Source organism: Muscardinus avellanarius (genome assembly GCF_963383645.1).
Source record: "Muscardinus avellanarius genome assembly, chromosome: 6".
Taxonomy (NCBI): domain Eukaryota; kingdom Metazoa; phylum Chordata; class Mammalia; order Rodentia; family Gliridae; genus Muscardinus; species Muscardinus avellanarius.
Window position 1 is genome coordinate 128653473 of NC_137791.1, and position 17081 is coordinate 128670553.

Sequence of the window (17081 nt, forward strand, 5' to 3'; positions counted from 1 at the left end):
GAGAGGCCACAGAAAATAATAAAATACAAGAGGACCATGTGGTGATGGGCAGGTAGGGGCCAGTGAATGGTTTAGAGGAGCAACAGCAGAAGCACCTAGAAACTTCTTTGTTACTTTTATTGGTGCATTATAATCACACACTAGGAAGTTCAGAGATAGGGACACGCATGCGCACAACACTTGGAGAGCTTCCTTCGGGTCCCTCTCAACTCCCTCTCCTTTCCTGTACAAGATCTTGAGATTGGCATTGATCATTTTGTATAAGTTTATCGTGTCAACGGAAGTATTTCATTCATCAGATCTCCCGCCCTTAGACTCCTGCATCACTCCACTAGGGTAGAAACTTGTTAGATACACAAATTTCAGGCCACACCCAGGCCTACTGAATCAGAATCATGGTATCATCAAAGTGACTGGAACACATTCAGGTTGGCTGCCTACAGAAAGAAGGAAAAAGTACCTGAGGTGGTCAGGGTGGTGAATGAGGAGGGACAGCCAGCCCTGGAGTACCAGGAAGAATTTGTCAGAAGCCAGGATGAGCCTCAGTTGCTTGTCCAGGACACTGAGCCCGGGGGCAGGGGCCAAGCCCACAGGTAAAAAAAACTGGGGCATATGTGGACCAGGTAGAGCTGGAGGTTGGAGAAAAGACTGTTTCCCGAGGGAGAGAAGGCTGCAAGATTAGGTCCTGACACTGACGGCACTGTGACGGGATGCGGGCTAAAAGGTAGGGCATAGGAGAAGAGCTAGGAGGAAGAGTAGCAGAGAGAAGAGAGACAAAGACGCCAGTGGGTTCGCAGGCTCCCAGCACCTGCTTTCTGCAAACACAGACAGTCATCACGGGCTGAAAAGCCTTTTTCAGCAGCATGGCCACCCTGTGTCTTGGGTTGTGCCTTCTTCTTTTTGTGCAACAGAAGAATGTAAAATCACATTAATACTATGCCCGCAATCACTCATGTATGTAATACTTATATGGATACTCAGAATATTCGTGGTAATGATGATAGTCTTGGATGTGTATGCTGAGGTTCAAAGTCCTTGAAGAAACTTTCTATCAGCTCCAGAAAATCGCCTTTGGCATTCTTTTTAAACTCAAGAAAAAAGAATCAAGTCATCACATACCCACCGCTGTCATCGCATCTGACAGAGCAGGTTCCCCGACCTAAAACGAGGCTTCTGCTTTCTGTCCCTCCTTGTTATCTCTTGGCACCCAGTTTTTAAATGATTTTTTCTTTTTTTTTCTTTCTATTCTCTCTCTGTCTCTCTGTCTCTCTGTCTCTCTCTGTCTGTCTCTGTCTGTCTGTGTGTGTGATGAGCACACACGTATGCTAGTAAAAGACACTCTGTCTCTCTCTGTCTCTCTGTCTCTTTCTCTGTCTCTCTGTGTGTGTGATGCGCACACACATATGCTAGTAAAAGACAGTTAGAAGCTCTAAGGGTTTCTACCTCTGGTCTGCACAACCGCTTGGTCACATATTATCTCCTAGCTGGGATATGATCAGCTTCAAGGCAAGGATGGGATTGTGCTGAGGACTTTTGTTCCAGGTATATTGCAGTGAAGGAGGGGCATAAAGAGCAACTGAGAGGACTTCGGGGACATCACACTTAAAAAAGTATTTCAGCTGGGCGTGGTGGCGCACGCTTGTAATCCCAGCATTTGGGAGGCTGAGACAGGAGGATCCGATTCGTGGCCAGCCTCGGCTACTTAGTGAGGCTCTTTTCAACTCAGCGAGACCCTGTTTCCAAATAAAGAATAAAAAATAGGGCTGGAGGTATAGCTTGGAGGTAGAATGCCCCTGGGTTCCATCCCCAGACCCGCAAAAATAATAATAATAAATAATAATAATAATAACAATAATTATTATTATTATAAAGTAAGGATTTCAAACAAAGGAAATGTAACTGCTATTTACTGTTTCCCAGAAGTGTCCTGTGGTCACAGCATGAGCTCTGCTTCAGTTCAGGTAAATAGAATCCTCATCCTCCTTGGGTGAAATCGGATGATGACATGGCTTCTTTAAGATGATCTCACTAACATGGCACATCATTTATGTCCTCGGCATAAAAGCCTTTAGGATCAATTACTTTTATTTTTTATCTTGGTAAAATGTGACAGTTTCTCTAAACAGCTGGAAATAGGAAGACAGGCCTCAAAAGACATTTTTCCCCTCATTTATTGTCAGTTATTCCCCCTCATTACTAAGCACCACATGATCTCACACTGGCTCCGCCATCCAGCTCCGAGGAGGAGATCGGATCTGCCTGGCTTGGGAAAGGGTGTGATTTCACATTTACATGAAGAAGCATGTTCAAAAAATAGCTCACTAACACAGCAAAGAAAATCTGGCATGAATAAAGTTCCCGTATCCTCAAATGCATGGGAAATAATTTGTAACTTATTTGTCATACTAACTGGAAGAGAATTGCTATTTATAAATAATAATTTTAGAGAAATAATTTGTAAAGTTACTAAGGATTTGGGGCATGCAATAACTTAAAGGATCATGAGGGAATTTCAGAACATGCTATTAAAATATATACACAGTGTGCACGTATGTGGGTTTCTTGGACATGATGTTTTTGATTAGAGGCAGGAAGAGACTCAGGTTCAGCACCCTACACTCCTTCCCACGTTGACATTGGCCTCATGCTTGCAAGGGCTTCCAGATCTATGCAGTCTCTCTGCTTTCCCATCACCCACTCACAGTACCCCATTTCTCTCTCCTTACAGGCTTAATAAAATGTGGACACTTTCCATTTCCTCTTACCCGACCCATCAAAAACTGCAACCACATGCTCCTAATCAAATTGCATTTTGAAATAATTTTCTATTTTTCTCATCTTAAATCCCCAACTGGTTGTGTTCCAGAATCCTGATGGCTCCCCTTTTTTAAAATAAGAGTTTTATTGAGAGATAAGTCATATACCACAAAGTTGATGCTTTTAAAGTGTATAATTTAATGCCTTTAATCTATTCATCAGTTGACAGACATTTCGCTAGTTTTCACTTTTGGGCTGTTATGAATAATGTTGCTCTCAAAAATTGTGAACAAGTAAGTGTGTGGACATATGTTTTCAATTCTTTGAGGTAGAGATCTAGTTATTGAATTATTGAGTTATACGCTAACTCTGTTTTTAACTTTGAGGTATAGATCTAGTTATTGAATTATTGAGTTATATGCTAACTCTATTTTTAACTTTTTGAGGAATTAAAGAAATGTTTTCCAAACTGGCCAATGCCTTTTGACTTTCTCCTTAGCTATGCATAAGAATTCTACTTTTCCAGGTCCTTGCCAACACTCGTTATCATTTATTATTATTATTACTACTACTACTGCTACAGCCATCTTAGTGAGGGTGAAATAATATCCAATTGTGGTTTTAATTTCCATTTCCCAATGGCTAATAATGCTGAACATCTGATTTTCTTGTGCTTGTCAGCCAGTTGTACATCTTTCTTGGAGAAAGTCTTCAGTCGATTTCAACATGAGATTATTGGCTTTGTATGCTCTCGATATGATCCCCTTATGAGATAGAGATACTTTCTCCCAAATGTGGGTTGTATAGAGCTTTAAAGTCAGCCAAGGAAAAAAGCCCTGAGACTTCTCAAGTCTTTCCTGGGCATGCAGAAATTGAAATGTTAGGGTTTTTCAAAGCCACCTATGGACCTTTCATTCTCCATTTAAAAAAAAAAAAAAAAAAGATTTTTCATCAATTTCTTTTAAACCCCAAATGTAATGCCAACTTTCGTAGCTGTTGTGCCAAATAACTACAGATCATTGTTTCCCAGAAATGTCCAGTTGTCAGAGAGTGAGCTCTGATTCAGTTCAAATAAATAGAAATCCCTAAGATAAGAGCTTTACAGTGAACTAAAATATACAGGTCAAGTGGTGACAATTCTTGGGAGATAGGAATAGTTTTTTTTTTGTTTGTTTGTTTTCTGTACTGGGGATTGAACCCAGGGGCATTCTACTTCTAAGCTATACTCCCAGCTCTATTTTTCATTCTTTATTTTGAAACAGAGTCTCACTAAGTTGTGGAGGGCCTAAGTAGTAGCTGAGGCTGTCTGCAAACCATGATCCTCCTGTCTCAGCCTCCCAAGTGCTGGGATTACAAGTATGAGCCACCATGCTCGGCAGGAGATAAGACTTTTGGGGAGCTCTGAATGTATAAGGACTGCAAGATCGTGGTTTTCCAGTTACCAAAGTGATTAGGCCAAAGTACTAGGCCGCAATGCTCACTGTTTCTATCGAGATTTGGTTCAGCTGCCTTTCTTAAATAAATACTACTTGGATTATTGCAAACCTTTTGTTAATTTCTTTTTATATGAATATATTTTTCTTTATTGTAAGGTTTTAATATTTTATTGGTGCATCAGAATTAAACATTATAGTGAGGGGCAAAGCGATAGAAGCACACATGCACACAGCCCTTGGTATGTTTCCTTCTTGAAACCACTCTGCCTCCCTCCCACCCCCATAAATGTGAGATTGGTAATGATACCTTCATGTATGCACATAACATTATTTGAACTGTTTCCTTCATTAATTCTCCTTTTTTATCAATAAATGAGATACTATCAAATTAAAAAGCTTATACACAGCAAAGGAAACAGTCAAGAGTCCGAAGAGAGAGCCAGCAGAATGGGGAGAAAATCTTTGCTACTTACTCCTCTGATAGAGGATTAATATTTAGAATATATATAACGGGCTTTAAAAACCACTAGAAAAAAAATAACTCAATCAAAAATGGGTAATTGAAATGAATAGACACTTCTCAAAAGAAGAAATTCAAATGGCCAATACAAAATGAAGAAATGTTCAACATCGTCAGCGAGTAGGGCAACGCAAATCAAAACTACACAAGATCCCATCTCGCCAGTTAGAATGGCAATCATCAAAAATACAAGCAACAGTAAATGCTGGTGAAGATGTGGGGAAATAGGAACCTTTACATACTGTTGGTGGAAGTATAAATTAGTACAGCTTTTAGGTAATCTTGTGTTTTTTTTTTTAACAACTTTTTACTTTTTTTTTTTTTTTAAGTTAATTTTGACAACTCTTGCCATTGTCTTCTTAGCTTTGGGAAGTGGGGTTTTCTAAGGTCATGACTCCAGCATTCCAGGATCCCCCCATGTTCCCCAATCTTTGCAGAAATCCCAGCATTCTAGTTGGACATTGTGCTGAGACGCATACGCCTAGACCAGAGCAGGTGCAGGCATGTGTCACACGAGGACTCCCCAGAGACTCTCCATGGAATCAGAAACAGTCGTTTGGGATTTTAATTGGTACTATGTGAATTCACACAGATTGTGGAACAGGCAAACATGATGGTGATTCCTGTTTAATTATCTCTTTCTTCTACCTTTTTACTTGAGACAAAGAATAGGCTTCTCAAAGATTTTATTTAGCCTATCATTAATAACTTGTGTCAATTTTACAGTATTTCTACTTTTTATTGATTTTATTTTACTGATAAGTCATATAGCTCAATAAAAATTTCAATTTGTTATCAGGGTGAATCAAGACTTTTACACATAAAAATATATACAATTTTTTTAGGGGAAGTGAAATGAAAGAATTTGAGAAAAAAGGGAATGGTATACATTTTCCAACTGTTATGGAAGAGCTTGTTTATTATTTCTAAAATATATGGTGATGGTTGTTAAATCACTGTGATGTTTAGACTCCTTTGGGAAACCTTAAAATTGGTAAAGATTTATTTTATTATTTATTTATTTATTTATTTATTTATTTATTTATTTATTTATTTTTGTGGTACTAGGGATAGGACCCAGAGGCATTCTACCTCTGAGCCACCACCACCACCCCCACAGCCTGCTTTTTTTTTTTTTAATTTTGTATTTTGAAACAAGGACTCACTAAGTTGCAGAGGGCCTCACTAAGTAGCTGCGGCTGGCTATGGATCTATGATCCTCCTGTCTCAGCCTCCCAAGTACTGGGATTACAAGCATGTGCCACCAACACCTGGCTTTGTATTTTATTTTTTTTAAGATAATTTTTTTGGGGGGCCGTGGAGATTGAAACCATTTCTGTTCTACTTCCAAGCCATACTCCCAAGATTTTTTTTTATGTTTTATTTATTTATATATTTATTTTTGTGTGTGTGTGGTGCTGGGGATTGAACCCAGGGGCATTCTACCTCCAAGCTATACCCCCAGCCCTATTTTTTTTTCTTTATTTTGAAACAGGGTCTCACTAAGTTGTGAAGGGTCTCACTAAGTAGCTGAGGCCTTAAACTGCAATCCTCCTGTCTTAGCCTCCCAAGTACTGGGATTATGAGTGTGTGCCACCACGCTCAGCTCTTATGTTTTATTTTGAAACAGGTTCTCACTAAATTGCTGAGGACTTTGCTAAGTTGTTGAGGCTGGGCTCCAACCTGTGATTCTTCTGCCTCAGCCTCCCAAGTACTGAAATTATAGGCATGCACCACCATGCCCATCTTATTTTTAATCCTGAATATTTATAATAGGCTAGAAATTAAATCTTTGACATTAAAATGTCTGATAATAAATGCATAGCAATTAAAAAATATATAATGGGAAACCAGTATTTCATTATTCTTAGAGGGCAAAGCAGAGAAAAGGTTTGAGAGAATGCCAGCCTGAGCCATCTTCTACGTCTGCCTCTAACTCTTGAGGCTCAAAGGCCACCACAAAATTATTCCCCCTCCCCTTCTTGAAAGATCCTGGGGATGGAATGTAAATAGGGAGTTGGAGAAGAGTGTGGGACAGAAGCCAACTTGACTTGATTAGCAAAAATTGGAGCGGAATAGAGACCACATCCTGAGGGCTTAAGAGGAAAACTGTAATTAGGTGGAAAATCTGAGGTAAAGACCTAGGATATCCTCCAAGCCACAGTCAATGCCCTGGGGACACAGGGCTTTCCCCCACCTCCAGGCAGAAGAATCTCAGGGCAAGGAAAAGACCCCAAAGGCTAAGGGTGGGTGTCACTAGGGTACAAGAATGTGGATAATTATTTTCTTTCTTTCCCATGGCTTTCTAATTCTTATGAAATAGACTAGTATCACTTATGAAAGCTTTACTACAGAAAAAAGAAAGTCAAAGAGAACTAGCATAAGCAGACTCTCCCTGGAGCCCGAGCTCTGGCACTGCTGATAACTGGGATTGGCTGAGGGGCTCTGGGGGCTGGCTCTGGTTTCTTTCTTCTTATCTAGGTCTCCTGGAGTCTTGCTCTTAAAGTCTCAATTGCCTTTTCATTTTAGTTAATTGAAATTCTGGGGGTCCTTATTCTGGGACAGGTCTCCGGATGGAGAGGTGTTTGGACCTTGAGATTCTGCCCTGTCTTCTGTCTCTTCCATTTCCTTGAGCTTCAAGATCTCCCAGGCTTGGGATCATCAGGCTGGAAGAAACCAGTGTTCCACCATCATTGCGGTGGCAGCACAGGGCAAGGGGCCTCATGCAGGCCTTCCAGAGACTCACGAAGTGGTCAAGGATGGGATGAATATAGACAGATATATATGCATGTACATATGTGGAATGGAATGTTATGACATCAAGCCATAGAGGAAGGGGAACCATGCTGTGTAAGTCACCCTATATCATGTGGCCTCAGTAATGAGCTGAGAGCCATTGAAGGCTATAAACAGGAGTCACATGACCTTATTTTAATAAGATTGCCTTGGCTTCTGGATCAAAAGAGAGAGAAGACTGAAAACTAAGACATCAGCCAGGACATCATCTGCAATCTTTGGAGAAAAAGCTGCCTGGTTCAGGGTGGTAGCTGGTGGTGGCGGTGTGGAGAGGTCACAGTTTAGATCTCTTCTGAAGAACTTGGTGATGATTTGATGTAGGCAGACAGAAAGACAGGAGTCAAGGATGACTTAGAAATTTAAGCCAAGTAATAGAAAAACTGAAATGTCCATTTGGTAAGATGGGGAAGACTGTAGGAAGAATAGGTTTGTGTTGGATGAGATCAGAGGCTTAGCTTCAGCTGAGTCAAGTTTCAGTTATCTTAAAATTGACTATAAGCCCAACTAAATGCAAGAGCAAAAACAATAAACTTTCTAGAAGAAAACAGAGAAAGAAAATTTCACGAGCTTGAGTTGGGTAAATAATTTATAAATACAGCCCAAAAGCATAGTTAAAAATGATGAATTTGAGTTCGTCAAAATTAAAAACATTAGCCAGGCATGGTGGCACACACTTGTAATCCCAGCATGTGGGAAGCTGAGACCGGAGGATCGTGGTTTGCGGACAGCCTCAGTTACTTAGTGAGGCCCTCTGCAACTCAGTGAGACCTGGTTTCAAAATAAAAGATAAACAATAGGGCAGGGGGTGTAGCTCGGAGGTCGAATGCCCCTGGGTTTCATCCCCAGACCCGCAAAAAAAAAAAAAAAAATTAAAAACATTAATATTTCAAGCACACCATTGAGAAAATGAAAAGACAAGTCATGGACTTATAGAAAATATTTGCAAATTATGTATGTGATCAAGCACTTGTAACTAGACTATATGAGGAACTGTTATAGTTTTATAGTAAAACAAAAAAGCTTAAATAGAAATTTTATTAAGAAGATATACAAAGGGCTAATCATAACATGAAAAATACTAAAAATCATTAATTATTAAGAAAATATAAGTAAAAAATTTAATAAGATACCACTATATAGCCACCATAAAGACTAGATAGTGTTTCCCCCTTATCTGCAGTTTCAGTCACCTGTGGCTAACCACAGTCCAAAATACTAAATGAAAAACATAAGAAATAATCAGTGCATATGTTTTATTTATTTATCTATTTATTTTTTATTCATTCATTCATTCATTCATTCATTCATTCAGTTTTGTTACTGAGAATTGAACCCAAGGGCATTCTACCTCCAAGCTATACCCCGAGCCTTATTTTTGTTTTTATATTTTGAAACAAGGTCTCACAGGGTTGATAGGAGTCTCGCTACTTGCTGAGGCTGTCCTTGAACCTGTGATCCTCCTGTCTCATGCTCCTAAGCACTGGGATTCCAGACATGCTCCACAATGCCCAGCTCAGTAGTTTTAAATTGCATGCTTCTCTGAGTAGTGTGATAACATCCCCTGTCATCCAGCTTCATCCTGCACAAGACATGACTTCCAGCCCACTAGTCACTTAGCTGTATTGTTATCAGATTGACAGGCAGTGTCACAGAACTTGCGTGCAAATGACCCTTATTTTACTTAATCATGACCCCAAAGTGCAAGAGTGGTGAGGCCGGCCATTTGAACGTGCCATGGAGAAGCTGTGAAGTGCTTCCTTAAGAGGGCAGGTCAACGTTCTCAACTTAATCAGGAAAGGAAAAAATACATGCTGAGGTTGCTAAGATTTACAAAACAGTAAGATATTTTCAGAGGGAGAAAGAGAGCATATTCACATAACACCTATAATGGCACATTATTAACATTTCATTTTATGATTAGTTATTATATTTTTGTTCATCTCTTAATTGTGCCTAATTTGTAAATTAAACTTATTGTAGTAGTTATAATTAAGATAAGACATAATGTGTTCAATACTATCTGTGACTTCAGGCATCCTCTAGGGCTATTGGAACATAACTCCTGTGTATGAGGGAAACACTGTAATTAAAGACAGATAGGACCAAGTGTTGGCAAGCATGAGGAGAAACTGACTTTCATACACATTGTTGGGAAAGTAATAATACAGCCACTTTGTGAAACAGATGTCTTTAAAAATTAAACATAAATTTATGGGACCCAGAGGAATCTTCCTAAGAGAATAAAAACCTAAAAGTCCACAAAAAGACATGTTGCTAGAGTTCATAGAAACACTATTTACATAGTTAGAAAATCAACATAATCCTGATTCCCATCAATAGATGAACAAATAAACCAAACACGGAATGGCCATATGACGAAATATAATTCAGAAATAAAACGGAACTTAGCATGGATACACGCCACATTTATAAAACTCAAAAAACATTATGCTAAGTGAAAGAAGACAGATGGAAATTTCTGCATAGTATATGTTTCTATTTACAAGGACTGTCAAGAAAAGTTAATATTTTAGGGATAGAAAACAGATCACTGCCTAGGGTTAGTGGTGGGATTGGAGATGGTAGGCACAAAGGAACTTTTGGGGGTTATAAAAATGTTCTAAAATTTGATTGTGGTGATATTACAAGAGTCTATATATATTTTTTTAAATCACTAAATTTTATTTATAATGGGTAAGATTTGTGACATGTAGCATTATTTCAGTAAGAATATATATGTATATATGTGTGTGTGTATATATATATATATATACACACATCTCTCTATATATACATACATATACTCCCTCTATATATACACACATATACATATATTTGGGGGTACTGGGGATTATATTCAGGGGTGTTCTAACTCTGAGCTATATTCCCAACCCCAAACTGTGATCCTCCTGTTTCAACCTCCCAAATAAATAATAAGCATGTATCACCATGCCTAGATTCCTCAGTCTTTTTTTTTTTTTTTTTTACAGTACTGGGGATGGAACCCAGGGGCATTCTACCTCTGAACTATACTTCCAGCCCTAGTTTTTATTCTTTATTTTGAAACAGGGTCTCCCTAAGTTTTTGAGGCTGAACTGAAATTCATGATCCTCCTATCTCAAGTCTCCCAAGTACTGGGATTATAGGCCTGGCTCCACCACACCTGGCTTCCCCAACCCCTTTTTTAAATTACTTTTTATTTTGAAACAGGGTCTCTCTATATTGCTGAGGCTGGTCTCAAACCTGTGATCCTCCCATCTCAGTCTCCCAAGTACTATAATCACAGGAGTGCACCACTGTCCACTGTTTCTTAACACTACTAAAAATATGAATTGTTTTACTAGATGTACAAAAGTGAACGCTGCACAGGTAGGTAGTACATATGCAGAGTGGGAGAGGTCCAGGCAGGAGATGAATTTGGGATTGGTCAGCATAGAGATAGAAATTAAAATCTTGAGAAGACAACAATAAAGAATGTTCATAGAGAGAAGAAGACCCCGCCCTGAGCCTGGGCTGCCAACTGAGTGGCTGGGATGTGACTGATACTCCTCAAAGGTGACAGAGAGGTGCAGCGGTAAAGGAGAAAGAGCACCAGGTGGGTGGAATCATGAGAGCTGAGTCAAAAAGCAGGACGGAGAGACAGCCAGGATTAGCAGCACAACCCACGACAGCAAACTAGAGAACCAGCTGAGGTGTCTGTCAGCAGATGAACGGATTATGAAACTGATTACACATACATACATACATATGCATGCATGCATGCACACACACATACATACATACACACATACATGCACACATGCATGTATACATATACACATATACACATACATATATACTTACATATATGCATGCATGCATGCATGCATGCACACACGCACACACATACATGTATACATACGTGCATGCATACATACACACGTACATACATACATACATACACGCATGCATACATACATACACACATATATACATACACACATACATACATGCATTCATATGGTGGAATTTTACTCAGCCATCATAAAGAACAAAATTACCTCACTTGCAAGAAAATAGATGGAACTAGAGAATATTACGCTAAATGAGATTAGCCTGACTCAGAAAGTGAACGGGCCTGTGTTTCTTCTCATACCTGGACATTAGAGAGAAAATAGGAAACACTGAGGAGAGAGAGCAAGAGAACAGAGGACGGGGCCTGGGGGAGGGAAAGGGAGTCTGGATCCGTGAAGCTGTCGATGCCAGTTTTGATCTTAGGGATGGCAGATCTGGAGGGAAACGCACGGGCGCTGTGTACGTGGACGCTCCTATCGCGCTGAACTCAGTATGATGGGCAGCTCCGCTGCGCCAACAGAAGCAGAGCTAAAATAAGAAAGCAGGGGGGAGCGGTGAGCGCGCTCAGGTCCTGTGTGTGCAGCACACGACCAGGTCCGAGCACTACTGAATTTAGTGATGAGCGATTCACTGGTGACCTCAGCAAGGGCGTTTTTGGTGGATGTGCTCGATGGAACTCTGTCCCAGATGAGAATGGAGACAAACATGGGGAAATAGTGAGTCTGGAGAAGTTTTTCTGTGAAGAAAGTTGTTAAAAGAAAGCCAGGGAACTGTACCTATGGCTAGAGGAGAAAGTCGGTTCATGCCTTTCCTTTGAACTAATAATTACAGGTAACATTTATTTATGTGTGTCTTAGTACTTTAAGAGTACTGAGTACCATGTGAGGTAGTGTTTTAACTTAGTCTCCGAGTCCTGTGTGGGGGTAATATTCTAACTCAGTCCTCCAAGTGCCATGTGAGGAAGTACTTTAACTTAGTCCTCCGGGTACCATGTGTGGTAGTGAAGTGTGGCACTGCTGCACTCTGGGCGCCTCCTGAATTCCTCGGTGTGTGCCTCTTCTCACTAGAAGGCTCCTCACACTCTCCAGCAGCTGGACTTGCCGGTCTCTCCCAGGACCCCGCTCCCTCAGGCAGCTCTGCTGGGGACCTCATTCTGTCCTTCATAACATTCGTTTCTTGATAACTTTTGTTGAAAAGAATGCCTAAAAATTAATTCTCTTTTTATTTACATCACATTTCACTGGATTCTGAACTTTCTTTTCAACCAGTACTGGGAAATTGGCTCTAAAATGAGACTTTAATCAGAGAAACTAGTATGAATAAATGAAAAGCAGATGTTAGTAACGAAGGGATTTATGTTCATAAGAAAGTATTTAATGGCTGATAGTGACTCCCTTCAGGGCTGGTGCAAGATGGAATCATGGAGGGGGTATGTACACTCTTAAACTCGACGTTTATTTGACTTGGAACTAGTACACGTTCAGTGAATGCCGTCTTTATTTGGAATGTCACGACTATATCTCTGTTTGATTAGCAAATTAGAAGCCCAAGCCTTCACTGCCTGGATTTGAGCTGTTGTTCATCAGTGGGTGGTGCCTCTCGTACAGACTGGAAGGCCATGTGGTCAGGTCAGGGACGCCGGATTTTCAGTTTTCAAATGCACCCTGACCGTGACAACACTTGGAGCCCCGTGCAATGTGACAGAGGGTCACAGGTTCAAGGCGAGGGGCTGGGCTGCTAGCGCTGAGTGGCAGCCCAGACCCAGGAGACATTTGCAAAGTAAAAAGCCAAGCAAGGAATCAAACATCTGGATCCAGATGGGCAGACTGGCTGGGAAGAACGTGGCGGGCATGCTGCTCAGGGTGGTAAGCGAGCACGCCTGAGCCAGAGAGGGCCTGGAGGAAGAACAGAGAGGCTGGGCGGAGGCGTGACACACCTGTGTGTTAGCAGTGTGCGAGGCCGGCTGAGCCGGTCCTCACCCGCAGGAACTTTAGGTATGTGGTGGCAGCACTGATAAAGACGACTTCAGATACTCACAGATGGTAGGGGCACGGAGCACAGAGAGGTCTAGTCAGCCCATTGGGCTTGGAGATGCTTTCCAAAGGGGGTGCCATGTATATGCTGATGTTTGGATGATGAGTAGCTAGAATAAACACACACACACACACACACACACACACACACACACACACACACACACGCAGGAAAACAAAATGAACAGAAAACCATTAGGAAAAGGAGTTTTTCCAGGGAAGGGAAGCATGAGGAATGATCTAAATTAATGCCATTCTTTAGGGGAAGAAAATGAGAGAGAGCCAGAATGACAATCAAGTGAAGACTCTCGACTGGCTTTATGTCTCTTATTAAGAGTCTTCCATTGCTGGGTGTGATGGGATGCTGAGACAGGATTGCAAGTTTGGGGCCAGTCTCAGTAATAAAGCAATAACCTCAGCAACCTAGGGAGGTCCTGTTTTAAAACAAAAAATAAAAAGAGCTGGGTGTAGCTCGGAGTAGAATGTCCCTGGGTTCAACTCTCTGTACCAAGAGAGAAAGAGAGAGGGAGGGAGAAAGGGAGGGAGAAGGCAAGAGAGAGGGAGAGGGATAAGGTGCGCAAGACAGAGAGAGAGAGAGAGAGAGAGAGAGAGAGAGAGAGAGAGAGAGAGAAGAAAACTTTTATGGGTTTCCAAGGACCACTGCTGGGGACTACTACTGCAACTGTAAACCTGTAAACCAGGGTTAAATTTAACCATGGTTAAATCTGTGGGTGTAGAAGGCACTAAGGTACAGAGAGTAAGGTCCTGGGTCTGGAGGTTGCAGATTAGTGCTTGAATTCTGGCTCAGCCACTTCCAGCTGTTGATTTTCATCAGACCTTAATCTCCTAATGTATAAAACAATGGCTGGCAATAGCCGTGTTCAAACACTCCTATTTAATTATATTGAATAATATAATAGACATAAAGACCTTAGCACAGTGCTGGCCCAAGTGTTCCCTAGCTCAGAACATGGTCTTAAGTTCTCAGAGTTCAAGGTTGTCAGATTTCTGTCTCATTTTTTTTGTCTACTTATGTGTCCATTGATCTGTCTATCCCCTACCCTATTTCAGGAGTAAAAAGGCCTCAGATAAGTAAAAAGTTTTCAAAGCTTTCTCGCATCAGTTTGTGACTATCTGCCTTCTTGTTAGGACTGGGAAGAGTATTGAATTTGAAGTTTCCCTTGGGAAAATGTAGGTAAGCAGGTTTATAAATTGGTCATAAGGGAAAGCATCATGATTCATTTACATACTATTATCTCCAGTGCAGGGTAGCAGGCTCACTTGCAAACACAGCAACTATCCCTTAACTTTTAAAAAAGAGGAGTACAGGGATGGTTTAACACAAAAGTCAATCAAGGCAATGTATCACATTAGCAGAATTGAGGACCAAAGCCACATAATGATCCAAGCTGGTACAGAAAACACATTTACCAAAATCCAACACTTTTTCTTGATAAAAAAAATCCAGTAAGCTAGAAATAGAAGAAAACTTCTTCAGTATAATAATGGGACCATGAAAACCCTACAGCTAACCCCATAGTCAATGAAAAAACCCAAGCTTTTCTTCTAAGATCTGAAACAAGGCAAAGATGATTGCTCTTGGCACTTCTATTCAGCTTAATACGGAAGACTCATCCAAAGCAATTAGGCAAGAAAAACAAATAAAAGTCACCCATACTGGAAAGGATGAAGTAAAATAATCCCTGCTCACAGATGACACGATCTTATATACGCACTAATCTAAAGATCCCACAAAAACCTATTAGAATGAAGACATAAATTCAGCACCGTTGCAGGATATAAAACTCACACATAAAAATTAGTTGCATTTGTATATACCAATACAAGCAATAAAAGTAAAATTAAAGAGACAATTCCATTTGCAATAATATAAAAATACTTAGGAGTAAACCCACCAAGGCGATGAAAGATTGGTATACTGAAAACTATAAAACATTGCTGAGTGTAATTAAGGAAGATGAAACAAATGGAAAGACATTCCATATTCGTAGTTGCTAAAAGGTCACTATTATCCCCAATCTATAAATTTAATTGTGAGTATTTTAAAACAAAGAAACAGCTCTATTGGATAAATTCTTGTTCTGTTTTCCCCAACTCCTTACAGCTCTCACTATATCTTTGCTTTTCAACAGAAACCACAGTTTTCTTCGGGTTGGACCTCAGATGAGTCTGCTTCCAAAGCCCGCCAATTTCCCTCCGTTTCTTATTCCTCAGCTCTGCCACAGTGAAATAGAATAACTATTATGGAACAATCGAAAAAGTGTCGCAGATTTCTCCTCTTGTCTAATCCACTTTTTATGAAAAGCAAACAGTGACAGTTGAGCGCTTTCCCTGCCAGGGGCAGATAATGATGTTCCTTGTACCGGGAAGAACAAAGGCTGTACGACCCACACCGAGGCCCTTGGAAGGGGAGGAGGAGTGTGCAGGGATTGGGCATCAGTGACCTAAGGGGCAAAGCCACCCACAGCCTCAGAACTTCCTTCACTCTCTCCAACATCCAAGTCCCATCTGGTGGGCATATTCAATTCCCCTAAATATGTTCTCCTCCTATGAATTTCTATACATTTTATTATCTGAACTATTTCTGTTTTAATTAATGATTCCTATGCTATGTGTCCTGTCTCCTAGGTGAACGCTAACCTAGAAAATGATTAAGATGGCTGGGTGGTAGTGAAGTGGGGTGAAACAGCTGTAACCACGCGTGAAAACTAGTATCCCATGTCACCCTGCGCTGAGCTCACAGTAGGCAGTTGGTAAAGACCAGCTGAATGGAGCTGAGGGACACTTACTCCGCGGTCCCCGCCGGGCAGTCATGCTCAGGAGGTGGGTCTCGGGCTCTTCCTGGCTGGGCTCCTGCTGGGAGCCAAGGTGGGATTTTTCTGACACCATCTCTGGGGAGCCAGCGGTTGGAGGCTGTGAACAGAAGAGCAGAATTTCAGAGATGCCCAGGGCCTTCGTATAATTTTGGCCAGGACAGCTATGTCCCCGAGTCATTGTGGGGGACCCCCATCGGAAAGCAGGGCCAGCCCTAAACAACTTTCCTAGGTTTTTCATAAATGACGGCCACGTTCCAATACCAGATGATTATTTTCACTCTTTCTAGGTGAGAGCTCTGCAGAAAAGCATAATTGAATAATTCCCGTGTAACTCCAAATAGACTGGAAAAAGTTGTTCCACGTCATTGCCTAATCTGGGGCAAATATGGAATCCATACTTTGGATACCTCCGAGTGTAGCTTCTGCTGTGCTCCCCAAATTCTCAAGGACACAAGAGAGTGGAATTGGCGATGATACCTCCGTGGCGGGACGGGCTGAGACTTGCCGCCAAACTCAGATCACCTGCGGGCTTGGGGCAAGTTAGTTAAGTTTTGTGCATGGCTTTGTCGGCTGTAAAATGTGACCACTTGGGTGGTGTAGTGAGAAGCACAGCAATTCTGATTTAACTAGGCGACCCGGGGGGAGCCTGAGGCATCTGAATCAAACCATCCTTGGGCATCGGGGCTCTAGGACACGTTCAATGCCAGGTATGTCGCCATAAGTTGGAAGCCTGGCGCACACATGCTCAGCAGTGGAGAGGTACTGTATCCTGCTCTCCATCCCCGGCCCTTTCTCCTGTCCAGTCCAGGATTCTGAGCAGCCTCACCCTGGTCACCTGTGGCTCACTGTGCCTCTGACTCTAGATAAA

The 17081-nt window shown here is 41.2% G+C and overlaps 1 protein-coding gene across 1 annotated transcript in view; it reads right to left on the minus strand.

Moving 5' to 3' along the window:
• CC2D2A (coiled-coil and C2 domain containing 2A) overlaps window positions 1-17081 on the minus strand; it is a gene marked incomplete at its 3' end in the record, with an annotated part of 108649 nt that overhangs the window by 86778 nt on the left and 4790 nt on the right. Inside the window, exon 3 of the mRNA XM_080697344.1 lies at window positions 16187-16310. Within this exon, the coding sequence (XP_080553470.1) occupies window positions 16187-16310 (124 nt within the window). The remainder of the gene's footprint in view (window positions 1-16186; window positions 16311-17081) is intronic.